We start from the raw sequence: 23,790 nt of genomic DNA, 5'->3' as shown, positions 1-23,790 counted from the left end.
ATGGCCCGGAACCTTGTTCCAAAGGGAAGTCTCTGGAATAGGTGGTGACTGGGATGGGAAGGATCAGCAATGATCTTGCCTGCCCTCTTACTGGTCCTGGAGTGGAACAGGTCTAGGAGAGCCGGCAGGTCGCAGCCGATGACCTTCTCAGCTGACCTTCTGATCCGCTGCAGTCTGCCCTTGTCCTTGGCAGTGGAGGCAGCGAACCAGACGTTGATTGATGAGGTGAGGATAGACTCGATGATGGCAGTGTAGAACTCAACCATCACTTTCCGCAGCATGTTGAATTTCCTCAGTTGCCGCAGGAAGAACATCCTCTGCTGGGCCTTCTTGATGATGGAGGTGATGTTCTCCACCCACCTCAAGTCCTGTGCAATGATGGTCCCCTGGAATCTGAAAGACTCCACTGTTTTAACTGGGGAGTCGCACAGGCTGAGGGGGGCGGTTTTTGGTTGGGCTCCTCCTGAAGTCTGCCACCATCTCTACAGTTTTTAAAGCGTTCAGCTCCAGGTGGTTCTGGCTGCACCAGGAAGCCAGGCTGTTAACTTCCTCTCTGTAGGCGGCCTCGTCCCCTTTGGAGATTAATCCGATATGGGTTGTGTCGTCTGCAAACTTCAGGAGTTTGACAGAGGGATGGCAAGAGGTGCAGTTGTTGGTGTAGAGGGAGAAGAGAAGAGGGGAGAGCACACAACCTTGTGGGGCTCCAGTGCTGATGGTCCGGGACTCAGAGACAAGCTTGCCCAGCCTCACGCGCTGCTTCCTGTCGGTCAGGAAGTCAGAGATCCACCTGCCGGTGGGCTCAGGCACGCTCAACTGTGTCAGCTTGTCACGGAGAAGAGCTGGGGCGATGGTGTTGAATGCGGAGCTGAAGTCCACAAACAGGATCCTGGCGTAGGTGCTGGGGGAGTCGAGGTGCTGGAGGATGAAATGGAGTCCCATGTTGACTGCGTTGTCTACGGACCTGTTGGCTCTGTAGGCAAACTGCAGAGGGTCCAGGAGGTGGTTGGTTAAGGTCTTGAGGTGGGTCAGCACCAGGCGCTCAAAGGTCTTCATTACTACAGAGGTCAGGGCGACTGCTCTGTAGTCATTAAGGTGATCCTCTGCTTCTTGGGAACGGGGATGATGGTGGATGTTTTGAGGCAGGCGGGTACAACACATCCAGCCAGTGAGGTGTTGAAGATGTCCGTGAACACTGGCGAAAGCTGGTCTGCACAGTGCCTCAGTGTGGGGGGGGAGACAGCGTCGGGTCCAGCTGCCTTGCGGGGGTTCAGTTTCTTTCGAAGTTTGTTGACATCTCTCTCCTGAATTGAGAGAGGTGTGATATGGGCAGTGCCGCTGCTAGCCATGTTGGTGCCCTAAGCATAACTCCTTTATGATGCCCCCCCCCCCCCCCCCGAGAAAAAAAAGTTTGTTTCTGCCAGTTTAACATGTTATTAAAAACGAAAAAGGAAAATCTACTTTGTCAACACAGTACACAGAACAGCCAAAACATACATACAAACAAGTATTGGGATGTGCAAAATCTTCGTAGAAATTAAATAGTCATCCATAAATACAAACTTAAAAGCAGAAGTATACAAGTTAGCAATCTTCTTCAATAAAGCAAAGATTTAGAAGCAGATAATTCACAAAATTTTACTTTACTTTGTAAACACACTATGTAGAACAGCTAAAACACACACATCCAAGTATTGAGAAAATCTTCAAAGCTTTGCTTTGTTGCGAGTAAACAAGCCAACTTCAGGTGATTTTCTCTCCATTTGAGAGTGTTTTGAATTGTAGGCTACTATGAAACGCCCTCCATCTAGTCCCCTTGGAAAATTAAAATCTGATGGGATTTTAAATGGACCTCTTCGTACTATTTCAACACGATCCGCGTCTAATACTTGTGGTGGCCAAAGAGCAGGATCAGTTAGAGGGGGCACACAGGTCTTTACATTGTCACCTGCTGATCTCAATGACAGGACTTGTGCATTCATTTTTGAGCAATTAAATACATCTCTTGTTCTGCCTGTTTTGTGATATACATGCCTAAAAGGTGCCTAATATTTCTATACTGAAATAATATCGGCATTATAATTGTAAGCTATTTTATTTAATGACGTTATTGTTGAGGGTTGATTTGTATTTCCTGTTCTAAGCGGGTTGTTGGTAGTGACTCTAATTTTGAAAGGGGGTTTTAAAGGAAGTGGGATCTGTGATGAGTGAAGTTGTAAAATGAACGGAGAATAAACGGGTGTGCTGTCCTGAGCGCATGACCTGCTCTCGTGTCCTTTGTCGGCTGAGGCCGTACCTATGATACAACCAAACGTTCGGCTACATAATTATTAGAACTGTGATGATTTTTCAGTTTCCTATTTTTTGGTGCCCCCTCAGGACTTGGGCCATATTGTGGGGGGGGGGGGACATGCCAAACATGGCAATGTTATGACATTGACATGACATTGCCCCCTTCTCTGTTCTGTATGACTCCTTTGATATACAGCTCCTTGGCATATGGCACAAAGCAGGCTGTTCTGGCATCGAACGGACGGTTCTGAGCCTCCACTCTCTCCTTCTCCGGTTTACGAAGAAAGATGGACGCCGGCCCGTACTGGGCCATCTCAGCATCACTGCTCATGTTGGTACCTGAAGACAAAAATAGCAAGAAAACTGAGCCCCACTTTAGTCCTATCACTTCAAATTAATATTGATTCTATTTTGTGTCTAACTTACCAGATCTGCCCAACCCAGATGGATTGAATCAAAAGGCACACACAAAAAAAAATGATGAACAGTTCTCGGCCTCCTCCAATGATGGATGTCTTTGCCAAGAGTGCGGACGATGGATCTCACCAGTGGCCAGCGACAGGATGACTAAGTGAAGACCAGTGGGAGGCTGAGGCTCCTTTTATCCAGACGAATGAGCTGCTGGAGAAAACTGGACATGCCAAACTTGGCAATGTCAAGCTATTTAAATGTCAATCAAGTCGCATTATCAATCCCCGCTCAACACTGAAAAAGACCACAGATCCTTTAGTGGTAATAAGAACATGTCAACAGTGACAGGTGATGATCCTCCACCACTATTTTTACGTATACCTTCTGTACTGTCAAGAACTGTCATTAGCTACTTGTGTTCATGTTGTGTTTGCTGCTGTTCAGCAGGACGACACTTCATGTTTAATGTATGATGAATTGTCTAATCAACATATTGAGTGTTATGTTGATTTAGCAACAGAGAGTGTGGTTAAGTGTATGTAAGGGTATAGACCATAAGTAACTCAGTGTTTACATAGTGTATCATGACCTTCATGTTTATCCTGGACTTGAAAACCACCTGCCTGTTCACCTCCAAGGCTCCTTTGCTTGGATTAACTGGTTTAAACTCAGGTCAAATGTTGGCACAATGTCAAAGTGAAGTTTGGAAAGTGTCATGAGAAAATTTTAAACTTTCTGCTTCTGCAAATTCACAAACCAGATCACTTCTTACAGGAAATGGTCTTTAAGTTTTTATTTTTGCAACACACAAAGAGCCATCCAGTCGGTAAAATTACAATTAACAATTTAAATCTCAAACACTAACAATCAATGCATGTTTATATAATGTTCACTCAGAGTGACAATGAGTTGTTTCCATGTTGTTTAAACCAAACCGTCACAATCTCTGCTATAATTTCATCTGAATAGACCATGCTGACACATACGTGTAATAAATAACACAAAACAGAATATATTTTCTACAGAAAAACTGAAATACATAATACAGAAAAAACAAATATACTCAGAATTATCTCACTATTAATTTCAACTGACATTTTATTCCATTCTTCACATCCACTAATCACCATTTTTGGCCAGAAAGAGACGTGATGGTTGAAGCACAGCGGCTGTGGTCAACTTCAAAGCAAAATAAATTTTAAAAGCTATACTCATGGAGACTACTCAGAGATATGATGGTTTATTGTCAGCATAACAAGACACATCAAAAAGTCTAGTAATCTAAGAGAGCAGAAATGGACCGGGAATCAAGCCCTGTGGCACACCTACAATTAAACAGGCAGGTGAAGAAACAATAATGCATAGAAACACTAACGTTGACATTAGAGAGAAATTTTTTATAATATTACTGGATGTAGACCAAATTGAATAAATAAAGATTTTTTTTTTGATTTACTTTATCTCTGCTGGTTTTGAACTGAAATGGTGTTATTCAAACAATGATTGTTTTGGATTTTTTACAAGTGAATACATAACTGTGTTCTGTCTGCTCTATGCTTAAGGCAGTGTCAAACATCAGAGCCATAGGAAACACATTACCACTTTTAGAATAAGAAAGAGAGCGCCTGTAACCTGAGCTCTCATCATATTAGCAGGAGCAATGGGCGGGAAGCAAATGTGAACAGCAGCTTGTCATCTTGAAAATTCATCACAGCATCTTCTCATTTCCAGCGGTGAGGCAGAGTCTGTGTTTATAGGTTTTTTCACAAGGAGATTTTACATTAAATGAATGCTTAAAATCAGATGATAGGAAATTGCCTCATATGTGCTGATCATATTTTTTCACAATCAGTGCAAATCAAATGTTCGTTTGCGTCTATGTGAACAAATAGATATGCTGTTTTCCACGATTACATTTTTTCTTAGTTAATACTTGTTTCTTTTATATTTTTTTGCCATTACTACATTACATGTACGTATGGATACACTGGAAAATCTGTACTTTGGAAGGCATTTATAGAAATATCCATCTAAGCGACATAAAGCGTTATTTGCATGTGGACATCCGTTATGTTTATTTGTTCTCTCTGTGAAGCCCTTTATAATGGCTGTTATGAAAGGTGCTATATACATAAAGTTATTGTTATTATTATGAACAAATGAATGAGTGAATGCTGTTGTCAGCGTGTTAGACCCCACCTTTCAGCTCCTTGAGTTCTCTTCTCCTCCTCTTTGTTTTGACCTCCTTTTTTCGGGGGGTTACCTTCAGCACTCATACGTAATCCTCTCCCGCTGAGAGTCACATGTTCACCATGGTAACCCTAACCCTGCTTCACAGGGATTTCTACAAATGTCATCAACATACCAGCTGCTGCTGATAACTGCCCCGCCGACAGGGGGTTAAAGGCGGATTTTCACAATGTCCATTTAAACCTGCAGGCGGCTCTTTTAATGTTTTAGTCCTGCTTTGTTTTAAGAATTTTATCTCATGTCTTGGTTTCCAGCCGCAGATGTTAACTGAGGCTAATGACATGTTTACAGTTGAATAATTGGTGAGTGGCTGCAGTGTTATTGAGCAGATTATCATCTTCAGTTGAATGTGTAAGACACTTGTTTAATGGCTAATGAATTCATCTTCCTGTTTTTGTCTGTTCTCTCATAAATTTAGGTTTCAGTTAAATGTTCCTGTAAAAGTTGAGATCTAATAGAAGTTAAGAAAAACCAAAACATTTCTAGAAAAGAAGTCTAAAACAATTTCTTCTCCCCTTTACCAGCCAAGTCACGGCTCTTGACACGCAGCTTGTTCAGCTGAGATTCGGCAGTGTCAGCTCGCTCCTCGGCCTCCTCCAGGTCGTGTTGCACTTTCCGAAATTTGGCCAAGTGGACGCTGGTCTGTTCCTCCTGTGTCACAGAAAACAGAAATCTTGTTTGAAGGTGCGCGTCATGCCAACACTTCACACAGTATCCATGTGTGTTTACTCACCCCCTCCTCACACTGCCTCTTATAAACTTTCACTTTCAGCTGCAGGTTGTTGACCAAATCCTGGAGTCTTGTCACGTTTTTCTTTTCCTCTTCACCCTTAGTAAAAAGTTTACGTTTTCTCCTTCAAACGGGAAAATCAGAACTTATGACTCACTCGGTTTCACAATGGGATAAAAAGCTTACCTGATAAGTGAGCTCTTTGATTTTCCTCTCATATTTGCGCAAACCTTTCGTGGCCTCGCTGCTGCGTTTTTGTTCAGCCTCTAGCTCATTTTCCAGCTCACGGATCTAAAAGATACAGTTAGAATGAATCACTTTTCAATCCTTTTTTCTGTTGAATGATTTTTGTCCTTCATGGATTCATACTTACCCTGTTTTCAAGTTTCTGGAGCTCCTTCTTCCCTCCCTTCAGAGCCAACTGCTCGGCTTCATCCAGCCGCTGCTGCAGGTCTTTCACTGTCACCTCCAGGTTCCTCTTCATCCTCTCCAGATGAGCACCGGTGTCCTGCTCTTTCTTCAGCTCCTCCGCCATCATAGCAGCCTGTGTGCAAAACAGGAACTCACTGTGAAATTGAATGTACACAACCTCAAGGTCCAGTGGTTACTCATTTAAATAGCGATAAACAGGATTGTGGGGTAGACTCACGTCCGTGATGGCTTTGTTGGCCTTCTCGTCAGCATTCCTCGCCTCCTGGACAGTGTCCTCCATCTCTGACTGCAGCTGAGCTAAATCACTCTCCATCTTCTTTTTAGCATTGAGGAGGCTGGTGTTCTGATCAATTCAATATATGACATGTTCATTTAAATTTGAAGTAGATAAGTACAAAAGGTCAAATATTGAGGTAAAGCACAAATTTCATAATCCATGTTTTATTATACTGAAAGATCACAATTAGATTTACATGCATATTAGTTTCTCACTAATGATGTAAAATACAATTTCGGGTTTTACAACTGTAAACGTCTTATCCTAGTTTAAAAAATCTATAGAAACTCTTCTGTTAATGGTGTTATTGAAACCTGATTTTCTACGAGCCAAATTCACAAGTGCATTCTCAACTGCAGTTTTTAGAATAATCTACACCCTGGATTGTAAGAGAAAGTCGTGATGACAGGATGAGATCATGTCTATTGTTTTGATGGACAGGTGTTGACTTGATGACACTGAACAACAGCTGCAGGTAAAAGGAAACGAAAACAAACACTGACTATTTACATGGTCAAAAACCGCTCAAAACAGCCACTGTCTGATCCATGATGTGTATGAGATATGTTTTTTAAATGACTTCAAAAAACAGTTCATCCAACAGATCATCTATGTCATTAATAAACACAAAATTCAATGGTTTGTATATGGATGTGCGTCTCATATTGTTTGGTTGATACTTCAAATATTGTCTTTGCTAAATAAAAAAGTATCTAGAAAATGTTTTTTGCGTCTATTTGAATATTGCAAATAATAGAACCATTTCATTTGGTACATTTTGTTGCCATGGTAATACCACCATAGGATAGTATTTGCTAAAAGTAAACTACCAGCAAAATGTACTTTGTCGTTGCTGGTTCATTTTAATTCAATTTTATTACAGAAATAAGTACTTTCGGACTTATTTCTGACAATTTTTGACGGTCTGTGATGGATTCTCCAGTACGCAGGAGCCCTTTTATCTGCTGTCCTCTCTTGAATAACAATATATACAGTCTATGTCTCCTAACCTGTGAGTTCAGCAGCTGAATCCTCTCACTGGTGTCGATCAGTTCCTGCTCCGCCAGCTTGCGACATCTCTCAGATTGCTCCAGCGCCGCCCGGATCTCCTCGTTCTCTGCCATCACCAGATTGTTGCGTCGCTCTCCAATCGCAAGTTGCTCCTTTAGGTCCTCCTGACAGTGGAGGGCTTCGTCCAGGTGGACCTGGGTGTCCTGAAATGACATACCGGAAGAGTGTGAGGATTCAAAAGTCAAACATCGGCATAGTATATCGTCCCCGTCCCCCCCTCGTCCCCCCCCAACACATTCACACACCTTCAGCTGAGTCTGCAGGTTCCTCAGTTGTTTGGTGGCCTCGGCTGCCTGTCGGTTGGCGTGAGCCAGTTGGATCTCCATCTCATTCAGATCGGCCTCTATTTTCTTCTTCACGCGGATGGCATCGTTCCTGCTGCGCGTCTCGGCGTCCAGCGTGCTCTGCAGAGTGTCCATGGTCCTCTGGTGATTCCTCTTGAGCTGGTCAATTTCTTCCTCCTTCTCCGCCACCTTTCTGGTCACTTCTGACTTGATCTGGTTCAGCTCCAGTTGGAGATGAAGGATTTTTGCCTCTTCGTGCTCCAGGGAAGACTACACGGAGAGACATAAACACTTTAGTCTGCGGTTATTGTTTTGATATCGGAGGTTTATTGCCTTACTGTATGTGGACATTGTACAAACCTCAACTTCCTCCAGAGCTGCTTGGGTGTCTCTCTTCTCCTGTTCAGCTTGTTTTGCAACTTTCTCCAGCTCATGGATAGCTTTTGCAGATTGTCCAACTTGCTCTGTGATATCTGATATCTCCTCTAAAAATGTAAAGAACGACACATTAGAACAGTCACCAGCTTCTCAAAAACCAAACAAATGATTAGTTTTCTTACGTTGAAGGTTTTTATTCTCTCTTTTAATGGTTTCCAGGTGATCCAGGGCTTCGTCATATGAGTTTTTCAGCTTGAAGAGTTCTGTGCTCAGAAGTCTTGACTCTCTCTGGGAAACTTCCAGATCTGACTGATTCTCCTCGTATTTCTGTTTCCATTCAGCCAGAACCTAATGATAAAGGAAAAGAACGTGAAATCAGTTTAGCTTAAACACAATGCAAATAAGGACATATTTCTGGGGTTAATGGTAAAACCAAGACACACCTTGTCAAAGCTCCTCTGTTTCTTGTCCAAAGCGACGTTGGCTGCATTCGACCTTTCGATCTCGACCATGAGATCCTCGACCTCGGCCTGGAGACGCTGCTTCGTTTTGTCCAGTGATGTGCATTTGACATTTGCTACCTCTGTCATCTCCTCAGACTCCTGCAGCCGCTGGGCCAACTTCTTCCTTTCAACCGAAGACAAATTACGTTGACGCATTAGAAACCAATTAGCACAGAGTTTAAAATATGTCACACAGCTCCTACTTGGCCTCCTCCAGCTCTTCCGTGCGTTGGATGGCGTCTGTCTCGTATTTGGTTCTCCACTGGGCCACGTCGCTGTTGGCCTTGGACAGGTAGCGCTGCAGCTCAGCTTTCGCCTCCTGTTCTTCCTCGTACTGCTCTCTCATCAGCTCGCAGTCGTGACGGCAGGAATGCAGACCGTGAGCCAAGGCATTTTTTGCCTGATGAAAGCAAAAAAATATAAATATACTAGGGCTGGGCAAGTTAACTCGTTTTAATCGAGTTAACTCCAGTGATGAGTTAACTCGATTAATTATTTTATCTCGCATTAACTCAGGTTTGATTATTCATTGTTTTATTGTGAAAGTCAGGCTTTTATTTTGTGAAAGTCTGTTGCTGACTGCTGCGGAACCGGAAAAAGAAAATAATTGGCGGATAAACAACCATGGATAAGGGTACGGAGCTTTTACATGGCCATTTTCATTTTAAAGTTCTTCCAGACGGCGGAGTCGACAGAACCAAAGTAATTTGTAGCCACTGTCAAGGTGAAATTTCTTATCACCGGAGTACTTTCAGTCTAAAATATCACCTAAATGCAAAACACACAGTTGATATCAGCAAATCATTCAACGAAACAGCGAGCGGAGCGAGGCTTCGGCAGACTACGTTAGACGCAGGGAGGAGTATACATTTTTCATAATGAAGAGGATAACATTAATGCCCTGGCAGTGGCATTGACCTTTAATTTTGTATTTGCTTTGATAACATTGTTAAGTTGAGATTTACACTGAATATTTTATTTAACTGCTACTGTATTAAATGCTGATGTTAAAAGTGTTTGCACAACTAATGTTATGGCACTTTTGTTCATATGGCAGAACATTGAAAATAAAATTGCGCTATACACTACTTTTTAATTCATTATTGGATTTTGCGTATACAAATGCGATTAATCGTGATTAATCAGGGAAATCATGCGATTAATCCGATTAAAACAGCCCTAAAATATACGTAATGTAAACAGCCTTAGTTAAGACGTTGCAAATTTAGGGTTTGTCTACTGTTTACAAGCCGCATAACTATGCAATCGATTATGCTGTTTTCTTTATAAATTCGAAGAAGTGTTCGATTGCGCCAGACAAGGATGAGACAACTGCTTGTTAGTAAACATGAATGAAACAACTGCAAAATTTAAAATATTCAAAGAAATCAAATTTTTCTGGATGTTTTGGATGTTTTCTGGAAAAAATAGAAAATAAACGTTGATTCTTTTCTGTGGTCATAGCCCAAAGAGTTAACGATACCAGTGACTGAATCAGCAACTGTTGAAATTCTGCGAGGCCCATCGAGTTATCAGTCTCTTAAGTGGTTTTATAAAAAGCAGATCAAAGCAGGAATCGTGGTTGGCCTGTGCAGTCATTCATGATGTGTGTGTGGGTTCCCCCGTCGTGGTTGTTAGAACTGTTCAAGTAATCTTGACTTTCTCAGATGTCTGCACCTTGGCCTTTAAAATCCTGGTGGACATTTGTCACTACTTACTGATATAGACCAAAAGATAGGTTCAACACAAATAACTAATTAAGCCCAATGTAGAATTTAAATCTTTGTTATGATTGAAATAACCTGCTTTATTGTTCGTTTCACACCTTAATTTCTTCGTCCAAAAGTCTCTTTAACTCTTCGATTTGTTGACTGCCCACAGTTTTCACTCTGCTCAGCTGCGTCAGAGTCGTCTCTTTCTCTTCCAGCAGACGTGTCAAATCACCTGATCAAGAATCAAGAAAACAACAGTTTTTGATCTTCAATCTTCTTCTGTATCTTTTCCTTGTGTTTCTATGATCAGATTTCTACCGTTTTCCGTTTGTAGACGTGCACTGAGTGTGGTGAAGTCGCTCAGAGATCTCTGGGCTTCATCTGCTCTGGTCTTGTGTTCGTTCATTTGGTCTTCAAAGCTCCTGCACAGTTTCTCCAGGTTAGCCTGAAATATGGAGCACAGGTTGCCAGGAGCTAAATGAAAACATAGACACATGTGCACAGTGCCTCCCTGCAGGAACTCTTTTACCTTGTTTTTCAGAACAGTCTCCACGTTGCTCGCCATGTCATCGATCTCCATCTTCAGCTCACTTTTCTCCTTCTCCAGTTTCTGCTTGACTCTCTGCAGGTTGTCTATCTGGTCGCTGAGCTCGGCCCCGCTGTCCGCCTGCTTCTTGCGCAAAGTTGCAGCGATGGACTCGTGCTGCAGGGTGGACTCTTCCAGGTCACGACGCAGTCTGTGAAACTCGGCGTCGCGCTTCTTGTTCAGCTCGGCCTGGCTGGCGGTGGCTCCTCCGGCCTCCTCCAGTCGCTCAATGATCTCCTCCAGCTCTCGGGACAGTTCTGACCTCTGCTTCTCCACTTTGGCCCGAGTCGAGCGCTCGGCCTCAATTCCCTCTTCCAGTTCCTCAGTGTGAGCCTGCAGGGAAATTATGTCATGTTCAAAAGAGGAGGGATTTAAATTTTCAGATGTTACAGAAACTGTGTTAAAATATGGCAGCCTTGTTACAAATCATACCTGAAGCTCTTTGATCTTCTTTTGTAGCTGGATGCTGAGGGCTTGCTCATCTTCAATTTTGCACTGCAAGCTGCAGTTTTCAAAGTCTTTTCTGAAAATTTAATTAATTAAAAATTTAAGTTTAATTTCCTGTATCAGTACAGAACACACTCCTCAGCCCCCTTTAGCTCCGCTTGTCAGGCATTGTTTTCACACATATGCGGTCAACAGTGATAATGGAGGCAGATTTATCATTAAATTCACAGTAGCATAGGGATTTCAGCCGCAGGAGACAAAAGCAGATTTATTTATTTTACCTGAAAAGAAGTTTGATCTTGACATTTTTTGAATTATTATGAGTTTGTTCATTTCAATTTCAGTGTCCACAATTGTTCTTTACACTTGTTACAACAAGATAACTGACCATTCTTTACATATTGGATTTGCTCAGTGTGAATGAGGTAGTTTTCTTTAGCTAACCTGTAACGCCTCCAGTTAAAGTGGTCAGACAACAACAAGGTGCTCAGCCTTGAAAATTAAATTAGTTTTTTTCTATATGTGATCATATAACACATATTCTGGCCTGTATTATTCTCCTGCTTATTTCAAAATGTAATTGTTGACCGTTAAAGCTTTACTACAGTGGCCATGAACTGCAAATATCAGGAACTAATCACAAACCACCTTTTGTCAGCATTTCCATCAATTAAAATCTCTCATTATTAAAAATACCAGCAACATTCTGGTCGATAGTAGGCTTACCATGATAAGTTACAGCCATTGTGTTTTAGCTGTTGTGTTTTGCACATCAGGGAAACTTCAGTAAACTTAAAGGCCCCAAACCTTTCTGGTGATTGGTGGTCAAGGCTATTGTGCTCTCGCAGTCCAAGCTCTTGAATTCGGACTGTAACTTAATCTGCTGACACGAGATTCATTAAATCTGTCACTACTGTTCAGTTCTTTCATAAATCTTTCAACGTTTAATTTAATGTTGAATGATTTATGAATTGATTCTATTTTTGAAGCTGTAACTTTGTTAAGAAAGAATGCTTTCATCCTACATGTTACACGCTCAAACTTAATGGGAAAGAACACAGTCCTTGAAACTCGCTAAATACTGATGTGTAGGGAATAGATCCACATAGACTGTATTTAAACATAGTAAAGATTGCTAAAGTCTGGTCGGAAAATTGATGTTTAGGGGAGGGATTTATTCAAAAAGCTTCTTTTAATGCTTTTTTCACTGAGACGTCCAATACATAAGCAAAGTGAAAAAAAACAACCTCCTTCGTTATTATTATTTATCAAATCAAGTCAAATTTTCTTCTCTGTGTTTCATGGCCCTGAATTCACAAAATCAAAAATACTTTTTCAGCCTCTCTTCCATCTCCTGTCGGTCGTTCTCCAGGTCCATGATGGTTTCCTGGGACAGCTTCAGATCCCCCTCCAGTTTTCTTCTGCATCTCTCCAAGTCTGCACGCAGCTTCTTCTCCTGCTCCAGAGAGCCCTCCAGCTGCAAGAGACGCTCACGTCAACCAGGAAATCAAACCAGGGACATGTTGCAAACTGAGGGTCAGTCACTGAAGGATGACTTTGTCCATTCATCACTCACATCATCAACCTGCTGCTCCAGCTTGATCTTTGTCTTCACCACAGTGTTTGCTTTGTCCTCCTCAGCCTGGAGGTCGTCCAGCGTCTGCTGATGCACCTCCTGCAGAGCTTTCATCTCTTTTGATGATTTCAAGAGATTTTCCTCCAGCGTGATCAACTCCTCCACCAAATTTTTCACCTGCGGAAAGAATTGTTTTATTTGAGGTAGTGTGTTAACTCACTCGACATCAACACATTGAGTTAAAAAGACTTGACACTGCGCACCTTGTTTTCGGTGGCGTACTTTTCCTTCTCCACTTTGGCAATGGTGAGTTCCAAGTCGTCTATGTCTCTTTTGAGCTCCAAGCACTCGTCCTCCAGCTTCCTCTTCTTTGATGTGATTTCGGCGTTGATCTCCTCCTCCTCCTCCATCCTCTCGGAGAACTCCTTCGCTTTGGCCTCCAGGTGGATCTTGCTCTTTATCAAGCCTTCACACCGCTCCTCAGCATCACACAGGTTGTCCCTCTCCTACAGTGCAGGGACACAATAGCTCATTATTACAATGCAGGACAGTGACAATTCTTCAACTATTGTTGAACTATTGTTGTGATCTTTGATTTTCTTCAAGCTTTCTCATCTTGTCATTTGAATATTATTTCATTTTATTAGATCCATTCTTATGTATTTTTACAACTGACATGTAAAACAAATGTTTGTTTTCTCGATTTGCTGTCACTACACTCTTTTCTTCATTATTTGTTTTATTATTTTGTATATATTGTATAAATCTGGGATTTATGTCAAATTGTTTCCTTGTTCATTTTAAATGTATTCTTTTTTTGGATGAATTAATTTCAATATATATTGTCAAATACATAGAGCCAGGGTTTGAACAATACATACACTTTACCAATCATGAGGCAGTCTCTGCTGTCATCATGACATTTCCGTCTTGTTTTATATCATTGAATATCTACTTATTTTAACTCATAAATTGAAATGTACTGCAGTAAACCACCAGGGGGCGATGGAGATGCTTTAGCTTCACTTTTAGCTGTCATGTCGTCCATATTTATATACCGTCTTTGATACAGTAATGCAGAAACACAAATTATTATACAAATAAGCTTAATTCATAAATTTGTTTCCTAGCATGTTGTACTATTAAAATCATCATTTATATTTTGGTTGAATCTGTCAATCTCTAACCTTATCAATGACATTCAAGCTTCTGAATTCTTAAAAGGAGCTATTTCCTGCTGATCTCTTAATCAATAAATCGACACAAACAGGACGTTAGGGTTTCCTCAGTAGTTTACATACGGCCTGGATTTGAAAGTACAGGTCATTTTTCTCCTGGACGAGCATGACCATCTTCTCCTCCAGGTCCTTCCTCCTGGCCTCGGACTTTACGAGCTCCTCTTTGAGTCGTGTAAACTCCTCTTTCATGATCTGCATCTCCTTCTCCGCTTCTGCACATCGAAGCAGCGGCTTTATCTTGAAGAAGAGTCTCATCCAAGGCCAGTTCTTCACATTCATGAATGAGCGGATGTTGTACTGGATGATGAAAATGGACTCTCTGTAGAAATAAAAAAGGAGAATAACTTTATGATCTTTCTAAGGTTGATTTCAGCCATGGCAGGATATTTTCACTGCCGACAATGTCACCATATAATTTCTTACATTCAGAGAGGTAAGATCAGGAAAGAAAAGAAAAGACGTTTCTGTGGATACAAATCTGAAAGGATTTCAAGATATTTACTGCAGAGAAAGACTTTGGAGTCTAATATCGGCCACATTTTAAAATATAATGTGACGGGTACATAAAAAAAGAAGCATATTTTCTTCTACTATCAACCAACTATACATTTTCCACATTCTCCAAATCCTCTGACATTTCTCCTGTAACCTTCCTAAATTTATTTGCCTACAATTTTTCTTAGAACCCAGTTAATTTAATTTCTTTTTAGTTAAAAAGAAAAAAAACTGTCGAAGACCTTTTCTTCATCATCTCCTTGAGCCGCAGCCTGGTGACGTAACCTCTGGACACGGCCTGGATCCGAGTCATCAGAACGGCCAAGCGTTCGTCCCTCATCTCCTCTAGAAGACCCAGGAGGCCGGCTTTGAAAAACACCTGTGAAGATAGATTACATCTCAGTGCATCTGAACTTACCTTGGGCAGAAAGACACTGGAGACTGTGCTCAGAAGGAAAATTCTGCCATTATTTGGGTTGAAAGTACTTTAGGGAAACTAAAAGGCATCACAAAAGGTCAAACTGATAAAATTCAGTTAATCAGCTGTTGGAGGGATTTAAGGCCCATTGTAGTTATATAAGAATTCTTAGGAAAAAAAACTATAGACTGTAAATAAGGATGTACGACACAGCTCCACTTACTCCAACTGTACAGAAATGAAGCCAAAATACCCTGGATACGAACGCTGCCATCTTGCTCTGATGACATCAAAGCAGATTGAGACGATCAATCAAGGCTCAGCCTCAGCTGTCAATCATGACATTTTATGGCATGAAATAACAGAAATCAAATTTAATCCGATTTTTTTAGTTTGGGCCATGTACCATCTGCTAACTTGGAGGAGGCGCAGTTTACAAACTGCAGCCAGCCACCAGGGGGTAGTACAGGTGCTTTGGCTTCAATTTTGAGTTGCTGACATGTCATCCATTTTTAATTTCCAGTCTATGGAGAAAACTGATGAAGAAGGTAGATGAAAAATTGTTCACAAAAATACAAGATTGTGAAGATTAAGGAGAAATATGTTTGCAAGTGTAACTGCTGAAGTTTTATAGAGTGAAGGGTGTTTTATACATGTATCTTCATCAGGTTAAAACATAAAAACGAAGGATTTCCCCGTGCAGCTGAAAACATTGGATCCATCTTGCTAAATAAACATGAATTGGATGAATATTTACAGACTCCTAAGCGAATCTATAACGAATTGGAGCTCAAAGTCACGAAAGATCCAAATTAAAAAACATTTGTTAGTCTGTCCTGGAAACTGTAAAATAAAGCATTGCCAAAGATAAAAAAAAAAAAAAAAACCTTTGTGTATCCAAATCTGTACTGGGCGTGGTCCACGTCAATGGAAGAGAGCAGTTTCTCTGACGCCTTCTTGCTGTCCATGAACTGACCCTCAGGGATGGCGCTGGCGTTCAGGATCCTGTATCTGTCACACAGTCAGATCGACAAGTTCAGCTCCACACCTGAGAGCCATCTGCCGTTTGTTCTCTGCACACACACAGTGAGTTGTGTTACCTCTGCCTGAAATCTCCATAGAGGATCCTGCTGGGGAATCCCTTCCTGCAGATGCGGATACCTTCCAGCACGCCGTTACACCGCAGCTGGTGCAGGACCAAGTGGTGATCCATCGATCCTGCATGAAGAAAGCATTTCCTCTCAGGGTAACTTCACACTGAGGAGTTTTATGAAGATTTTCTTTCTCATTTTGTCTTTTACCTGGTATCTTGGTCTCATTTGGGATGATGCATCTTACAAAGTGTGGATGAGTCGACCTGAGGTTAGCCATCAGTTTGTTTAGATTTTCCTGCAGGAGATTGACAGGTCGTGTTATTGTCACAGGACACTTTTGGGGAACGTGCTCAGTCACTTTCTTGACAAACTTTTTGCTGAAGATTGATCTAATCTCTTGTCTGTAGTTGACGTTTAATAGTTCAAAGTTGCACATGGTGAATACAAACATATCTTTGTCATGATTTGGATAAATTGGAAAAGATCTATGCCAGAAAAATATATAAATTACAATTTTCTTACGTGATTACGATTGTTTCTGGAAAAGTAGGAAACAAACTCAGGACTGATTGTTTATAAAACTAAAAAAAACATTAACAAAAATAAATTACACATATAACATAAATAAATGAATACATTTTGGGGGTAATTCTGACTTTACAAAATCTTTGGCTTAGTCTATGTCTTCGATACATTAGAACCACCACCACCCAACATGCATATTATCAGTGTAATTCCTTCTATAGTGATTATTGAGTATTACCCTGAACACATTAGACACTGTCTGGAAAGAAGAGCCCTTTCTCTTGAAACTTTTCTTAGTTCCATCGGCAGCACCTACAGAGACATAACAGAAATACTTTTACTTATATAATAAAGTTTAAATATCAATATTAAACCTGATGTCTGTCATTAAATATGAACTGACCGTCAGCGGATGAATATGTGGCAAAAAGCTGTGAGAGCAGTTTGAGGGAAGCCTTCTGGTAAAGCTGCACCACTGTGTCATTGAGCGGGTCTTTGTTTTTCTCCAGCCAGCCGCTGATGTTGTAGTCTACAGTGCCGGCGTAGTGCATCAGTGAGAAATGGGCCTCAGCCTTTCCTTTGGTGGGCCTGGGCTTCTGAAGGATGCTGTTCTTCCCCAGGTGTTGGTCGTACAGCTTGTTCTGGAAGGAGCTATCTGTTGCTTTTGGAAACATGCATTCCTCTTCAAGAATAGAGAAAATCCCCATCGGCTGCAGGGCAGAGGGCTTTTTAGTATTGGTACAAATGCGCCTAATTAAAGGTTCAGTGTGTAGAATTTAGTGACGTCTAGTGGTGAAGTTGCATGTTGCAACTAAATACCCCTTACCTCACCCTCCCCTTCCAAACATGAAAGAGAACCTGTTGGAGCCTTCAGTTGTCTTAAAAACTTAAAAGCTGTTTAGTTTGTCTAGTTTGGACGACTGTAAAAAACCTGCTCCAGAAGCAAATATAAAGTATTTCAATATAAATAACCAATTCTATTTTAAAGAAAACAACAATTAGTTAAATTTAGATATAACACACTAGCATAAAAATCACTAGAATTATTTTATATTAGGATGTATTCTGACACACTGGACCTTTAATATAAATGATCATCTGCCAAGAAGGCGTTTGTTGGTTGATTTGATTGTAAGTAAGATTACGGAATAATTGCTGGACTAATTACCAGAAAACTATCCTTAATTCCTAAGAGAATAATTCGTTTATCAAAACTGACTGATATATTTTAATTGTGTGACATTCTGTGCAGCTCGACTGACTTTCAGGGACCTTTTGGACTTGCCGGATGCTCTACTGAGCGCCATTCTAGTTGTATTCATATTTAGGGATATGCACCTTCTCAATGAGCTCGATGCAGGCTGCCAGGTCCATTCCAAAGTCGATGAACTCCCACGCGATCCCTTCCTTTTTGTATTCCTCTTGTTCCAGCACAAACATGTGGTGGTTGAAAAACTGTTGCAGCTTCTCGTTGGTGAAGTTGATGCACAGCTGCTCCAGACTGTTCATCTGAATTAAACAACAGGACAGCACTGAATAAATGAACAGGTGATTTCAGAAAGATCGATGGAGGTGTGAATCCAGTGTACCTCGAATATCTCGAACCCTGCGATGTCCAGGACGCCGATGAAATGCTGTCTTGGTAGTTTGGTGTCCAGCTGCTGGTTGATCCTTGTGACCATCCACAGAAAGAGTTTCTCATACACTGCCTTAGACAGCGCTCCCATGGCATTGTTCACCTGTAATCCAAAATATAATCTCTGAATTGACTTTTTTAAATCAGACATGAGACAATGAAACACAGTTTACACATTTTCAGATGTAGAACCAAAGAAATACTAAGATAATACCTGCTGCGGAGTCTGCCCCTTGGTCACATACTCATTCCCGACCTTGACTCGAGGGTAACACAGCGCTTTCAGCAAATCAGCAGAGTTCAGACCCATAAGGTAGGCAACCTTATCTGCCACTATGGGACACATATCATACAGGCAGAGGTCACTGCAGGGCTTTAGAATAAAAAACAATGAAATAGAGAATGCAGCTATGTTAAATGTCAGGTTGCTGTAAGAGCTCAGTGTTGTCACCCTCAGTGCCATCGGGCTCAGCTTGCTCCTCTCGCTGCTTCTGCTTGAACTTCATGTTCCCGTTGTGCATCACGGCGCCGGTCAGTTTATAGATGCCTAACTTTTCCTCCATGTTAAAGCCCAAGATGTCAATGGCTCTCTATGGAATAGATGCAGATTTTGAACTATTGTCATTAGTAACGTGAGGCTGGAGGTTAGTGCTCACAATGCAAGTTAATGCTTTTTCACAGCTGAAAGTCTGAACCAAGCTTTGTGTCTTAGTTACATTGTGTATATTTGATCTGGTTAGTTTTACATTGTAATCCAGGGAGCAGACTAAAGTGACATGTTTGACATACATATGTCCTGTTGTCATCACCTATGTGGTGCCACTGTAACATTATTATGATGCTGCTACCATCAAAATGAAAACCAGTGTTTTAAACATTCAATCATCGGAGGTGAAGACTGAGAGCAATCCTGCAAGCTGCTTCCACGTCTTCTTCTTCTTCTATTGTTTAATGATGTCTCAACTACCTGTAATTGGTTCTGAAAATCTGAATTATCTAAAAGAATAGAAGGTGTTTCTACACAGTAAACAAACCAAACCAGTTTAATCTGGGCTGAGACCACCTCTTTTGATCGGACAATGTTTTGGTCTGATGGCCTGTGGAAGAGTCTTACATAATTTTGTGCATTTCCTTCATCTTCGTCCTTTCTTATGTTTTAAACTAACATTTAAATTCATTTAAGTCGTTTAAATATTTTTCCCAGATTGTTGTTTTTTGTTATTGTTTGCCCACCGAGAATAAAATCAGTTTGAAAAATTCAATGTGTCAAATGATTCCAAACAAATCAGACAAAATATTTCTTTGTGCTGCATCACCTTTTCATTATATATAATTCTACATAAATTTTCATTAGATGATATAAATCACACCAGAATCATAATAATTTCCTGCTTTCAACCTAATACATAATACTTAATTCCCATTCCTGATTCAATATTTCTGTCCACAGTGTGATTCACATTGACTCACATCTGTGGCCATCAGCTCCTCAGGGTCATTGATGCTCAGCACAGTGATTTCACCCTGGCTGATGAATGGAAAGTCGTATGGATTGGTGGTTATAAGCAGCATGTCTGAAATCAAACACAGACAGCATCGACATTTCTGTCAAAGTCAGCAGCTGCAGTAACTGTATTAGTTATGGATCATTTCCAAAATTCTCAACAAGTTCTGAGTATATTCACCAATTAATTCAGGCTTCTTGTTTGACATGATCTGATAGAAGATGTGATAACTTCTCTCTGCCAGAAGCTGAAACGTCACCCTGGATTTTTCCAAAAGGTCTGAAGATAAATACAAACATAAAGTGATAAAATATATTGCAGAATGTAGAATAACAGCACTGCTGTGTACAGTGTCGGGAATGTGTTTGAAAATCACACTGATAGAGGCAAACTTACAAGTTTCAATGTCAGCTGATGCCAGTTTCCCCTTTGTTCCAAAGTGGATGCGAATGAATTTTCCCTGAAAAAATGTATTATTATTAAATTCTGACATATGAATTATGGTTAATCGTATGGCTACAACAGCCAAGAACATTGTTATCTATATTAAAAAATTAATAGTTATATAACAAAACAAATGAAAACTCACAAATCGTGAGGAGTTGTCATTTCTCACAGTCTTGGCATTCCCGAAAGCTTCCAGCAGAGGGTTCGCCTGGATGATTTGATCCTCCAGATTCCCCTGAGAAAGAAATACAAGAATAACTTAAAAAGTTAACTTGCAAAATAATACACTACTTCCCTTTGTTTCTGATTGTCTGTTATTAAATCATAAGATTAAAACTTCAGAACCTTCATTTTGCCGGCAGCTTGCTCTTTCTTGCTTGATTCTCCATATGATGCAATTGTTGCAAAATACTGGATGACGCGTTTTGTGTTGACCGTCTTCCCGGCACCAGATTCTCCGCTGAACAAAGAACAGGACTCAAAATGAATGATGGAAATCCAAGTCATGAAATATACATGTGAGAAATCACATCAAGTCGGACTCACGTGATCAGGATGGACTGGTTGTCTCGATCTGAGGAGAGGAAAGACATTTGGTTGACATTGATTCAACCCTATTTAAGGATGTAACATTTCAATTAAACCTTTAATTATTTAGGCTGATGTCAAAAAATAAAGACAATAAGTTATTTAGTCATTTATTTTACTCTATAAACCATAAAAATATAAAATAATATAAAATATATAAATATGTAATAGAACATGATAGAATGTATTATATTTGTATATATGTTTTGTATATATAATGTATTATTTATATATATTAATATATAGATTTCTAGCAGTCTGTCATAGTTGGGCCTCCATTTTCCTTCAGATGAAATTACTCTGAGTCACTTTTTGTTATTCAACCAGTTTAGTCTAAGTTTAGTAATAAAGAATAAATACATACATGCTCAAGCTCATTAGCAGACATCCCAAAGTTAGCAGGATATAGTGTGTTCATGTAAAACAGATTTATTGATTCTAAGAAGGTAACAGAACTGTGACGATTTCAGAGCCTTTTGGGTTGGATTCAAACAAAGTTCATCAATAGTACAAAATGACTCCTTTATAACAATTATGTCAATAAACCTTAAATAATTAAAATATGTTCAGAAAACAGAACCGGCTGAAGTCAGTCAGATACATTATGTCATATAATGATGAGACTGACCTGTGAGCATGTACTGGTAAGCGTTGTCAGAGATGGAGAAAATGTGTGGCGGGGCCTCCTGGCGTTTCTTCCCACGGTAGCCGGCCACCACCTCGGGGTTGTAGACTGGAAGCCACTTGTAAGGGTTCACCGTCACACAGAAGAGTCCAGAATAAGTCTGTGAAGAAGCAGGACAAGGAAAAAACACTGAACAATGTGCTTTAAAACTATAGGTTTTAAAGATGTGAAGATTTCTGTCACGTATGTTTTTACATAGATCATCCAGGCAGCGTAGCGCTCCTTGAGGTTGAACAGAACGGCCGGTTCGTGGAGATGAGTCAGCAGGGCCAAGTCCTCGATCTTGTCAAATTTTGGAGGGTTCATGGGCCGAATGTCGTCCAGGTGCACTGTGACCATCTGCATTATGGATTCCAAGGTGCAGTGATGAGCAGAAATAGACGGAAACATGTTGTAATTCTTCTAAAATCACTCACCTTTCCATCTTGAGTCTCCACTGTGACGTCAGAACCGTCTTGACTTCTGATTTTTCCCTTCACGTACTCCTTTTTCGGGTCAGGCACAAAGACGGCTGTCTTGGCGTCAAACGGCATGTTTTGAGCTGCGTTCCTCTCCCGTTCTGGTTTTCGGAGGTATGGTGCCGCCACCCCAAATATTTGCATCTCAGCATCACTCATTTTGTCCGGCTGCGGCGAAGGAATGTAGTGAAGTTAATAAACAGATAATTGGTCAAGACCCAAAAGAATTGGTCGCACTAAACTTACCTGAGTGCTGCAGACCAAAGAAGAAACTCTTCGATGCTTGTATCCCACAAGGTTCAACGAGTGTTTCAGAGCCTTTGAATTAGCCTCCCCACTCCACCCACTCTAATTGTTCCGACAGAACACAACAGACATCCCTCACCCTTACGAGACGTTGACAGCTTTTTATAAGCGTTGGTCGGCCCTTTCCCGTCGCTGCTCCTATATATATATTTGGAGAGGGCTTCCACGCCACCTTGGAAAAGTCCAGTATGTCCATTTTGTATTTCAAACCTTCTATGTATAGATGTATTGTGTCACTTTTAAACGGTTTCAATTGTAATCCTTCAGACTGCCCATTAAAAAGCAATGAATGCTAAGGACGGCAGCTTAGGGGGTTTACGGTCCCGACACGGCGGGCCTAATTTTCTGGGATCAGGGAAGATTACGACAGTTAGGCCATCGTTGAAATTCTGGCATTGGCTGTCTGGAGAGCCAAGCTGATCACACACACAACTGTTTGGGTTTGTGTTGGGAGCAGCCGGAGGTGACGGGCAACATTTAGCACATTCTAGATGGAGGCCGGCCTTTGTTAGCCCACTTTTATTCAAGAAGTTTCATGTGGCATTCGTCATCAAACACATTATGTTTTTGATTTATATTCAAAATCATTGTTAGTGTCCATGAAACAGACCTTTGATTTTAACATATCTTTCATATGAAGCCTTTGTTGCAGATTTATCTGTTTGATGCCTTTTGTATTTGCTCGTAAATCTTTCTTTGTGATGTTTACTGTTTGTTTTTCAAATGTGACATGCTTTTGAATGTACCTGGCTCTTTGGGCTTATCTGCATTTTGTGTCATCTTTTTTTCTGTCATTTGATCTTTTGATCATTTTGATTTTAGATGTTTTGATTAGATGTGGCAAATTTAAAGAATAATTGTGTCAATAATTGTGGTCCCAGTTAGATAAAGACATAACATCACAGAATCCCATCAAGAGAAAGTCAAAACATGTCAACTGATTTTGACACTTGCTACAACAAAAAAATAGAACAAAATAAATGCCAAATGTCCAATGAGGTAATACAATACTCAAGTCTCTACTAAGACCCAACAATCCCCTTATGAAACCACGTTTAAATTCACTAGATCCCTTTTTGTTGTTTTTGTTTTACCAATTGCACACAATCTCAGCCCCCTAAACATCCCAACATACTGTGCATAACGATATTAATTAAATTCAGATTACTCCGGTGCAATAGGGTATTAAAATAAAACTCAAACTCAATTCCAAGAATAAATATTTTAGTTTTAGATTTACCCTTTGTTCTACTGTCTTGCTGTACAGCCTCAGGGTTTGTTGTTGCACTTTTGAAAGCAGCCTCAACCAACTGAACAAATGTAAGCATCATTTACTATAGTACAGTAAAGATTACCTTATTCTCAACACACTAATTTCTAGATGAAGCTCGGATCTTCACTTCTGCCATTCATTCCCCTCGGCGGAAACAATATGGTGTTCTATGGGCA

The 23,790-nt window shown here is 40.6% G+C and overlaps 1 protein-coding gene across 1 annotated transcript; it reads right to left on the bottom strand.

The window, feature by feature from the left end:
* Nucleotides 1-2,425: 2,425 nt before the first annotated feature.
* LOC133022898 (myosin-4-like) lies at nucleotides 2,426-22,194 on the bottom strand. Its single transcript, XM_061089803.1, has 41 exons — nucleotides 21,994-22,194; nucleotides 21,773-21,916; nucleotides 21,521-21,677; nucleotides 20,851-20,878; nucleotides 20,650-20,764; nucleotides 20,447-20,539; nucleotides 20,254-20,317; nucleotides 20,038-20,136; nucleotides 19,823-19,926; nucleotides 18,804-18,942; nucleotides 18,567-18,685; nucleotides 18,306-18,455; nucleotides 18,055-18,225; nucleotides 17,120-17,426; nucleotides 16,955-17,028; nucleotides 16,399-16,486; nucleotides 16,198-16,315; nucleotides 15,985-16,108; nucleotides 14,922-15,058; nucleotides 14,248-14,503; nucleotides 13,210-13,452; nucleotides 12,947-13,123; nucleotides 12,702-12,847; nucleotides 11,356-11,446; nucleotides 10,867-11,256; nucleotides 10,656-10,782; nucleotides 10,451-10,569; nucleotides 8,829-9,025; nucleotides 8,566-8,749; nucleotides 8,305-8,470; nucleotides 8,105-8,229; nucleotides 7,706-8,014; nucleotides 7,400-7,603; nucleotides 6,330-6,455; nucleotides 6,054-6,224; nucleotides 5,867-5,971; nucleotides 5,684-5,779; nucleotides 5,472-5,601; nucleotides 4,900-4,942; nucleotides 2,716-2,720; nucleotides 2,426-2,628 (listed from the first exon to the last, which is right to left on the bottom strand). Exons 1-41 carry the CDS (start codon nucleotides 22,192-22,194, stop codon nucleotides 2,426-2,428), a joined length of 6,045 nt encoding a protein of 2,014 aa, XP_060945786.1.
* Nucleotides 22,195-23,790: the final 1,596 nt, after the last annotated feature.

Source organism: Limanda limanda, chromosome 17, assembly GCF_963576545.1.
Source record: "Limanda limanda chromosome 17, fLimLim1.1, whole genome shotgun sequence".
NCBI classification, from domain to species: Eukaryota; Metazoa; Chordata; class Actinopteri; order Pleuronectiformes; family Pleuronectidae; genus Limanda; species Limanda limanda.
The sequence above is the reverse complement of the archived record's forward strand: the minus strand, read 5'-3'. Positions and strand labels throughout refer to the sequence as shown.

Bases quoted from the DNA above. Each gene is read 5' to 3' on its own strand.
- LOC133022898 (XM_061089803.1), bottom strand. From the start codon at position 22,194: ATGAGTGATGCTGAGATGCAAATATTTGGGGTGGCGGCACCATACCTC. The intron at 8,230-8,304 runs GTAAGAAAACTA...TTACATTTTTAG, and splicing joins AGAGAATAAAAACCTTCAAC to AGGAGATATCAGATATCACA. The intron at 8,015-8,104 runs GTTTGTACAATG...CTCTCCGTGTAG, and splicing joins CAGCTCTGGAGGAAGTTGAG to TCTTCCCTGGAGCACGAAGA.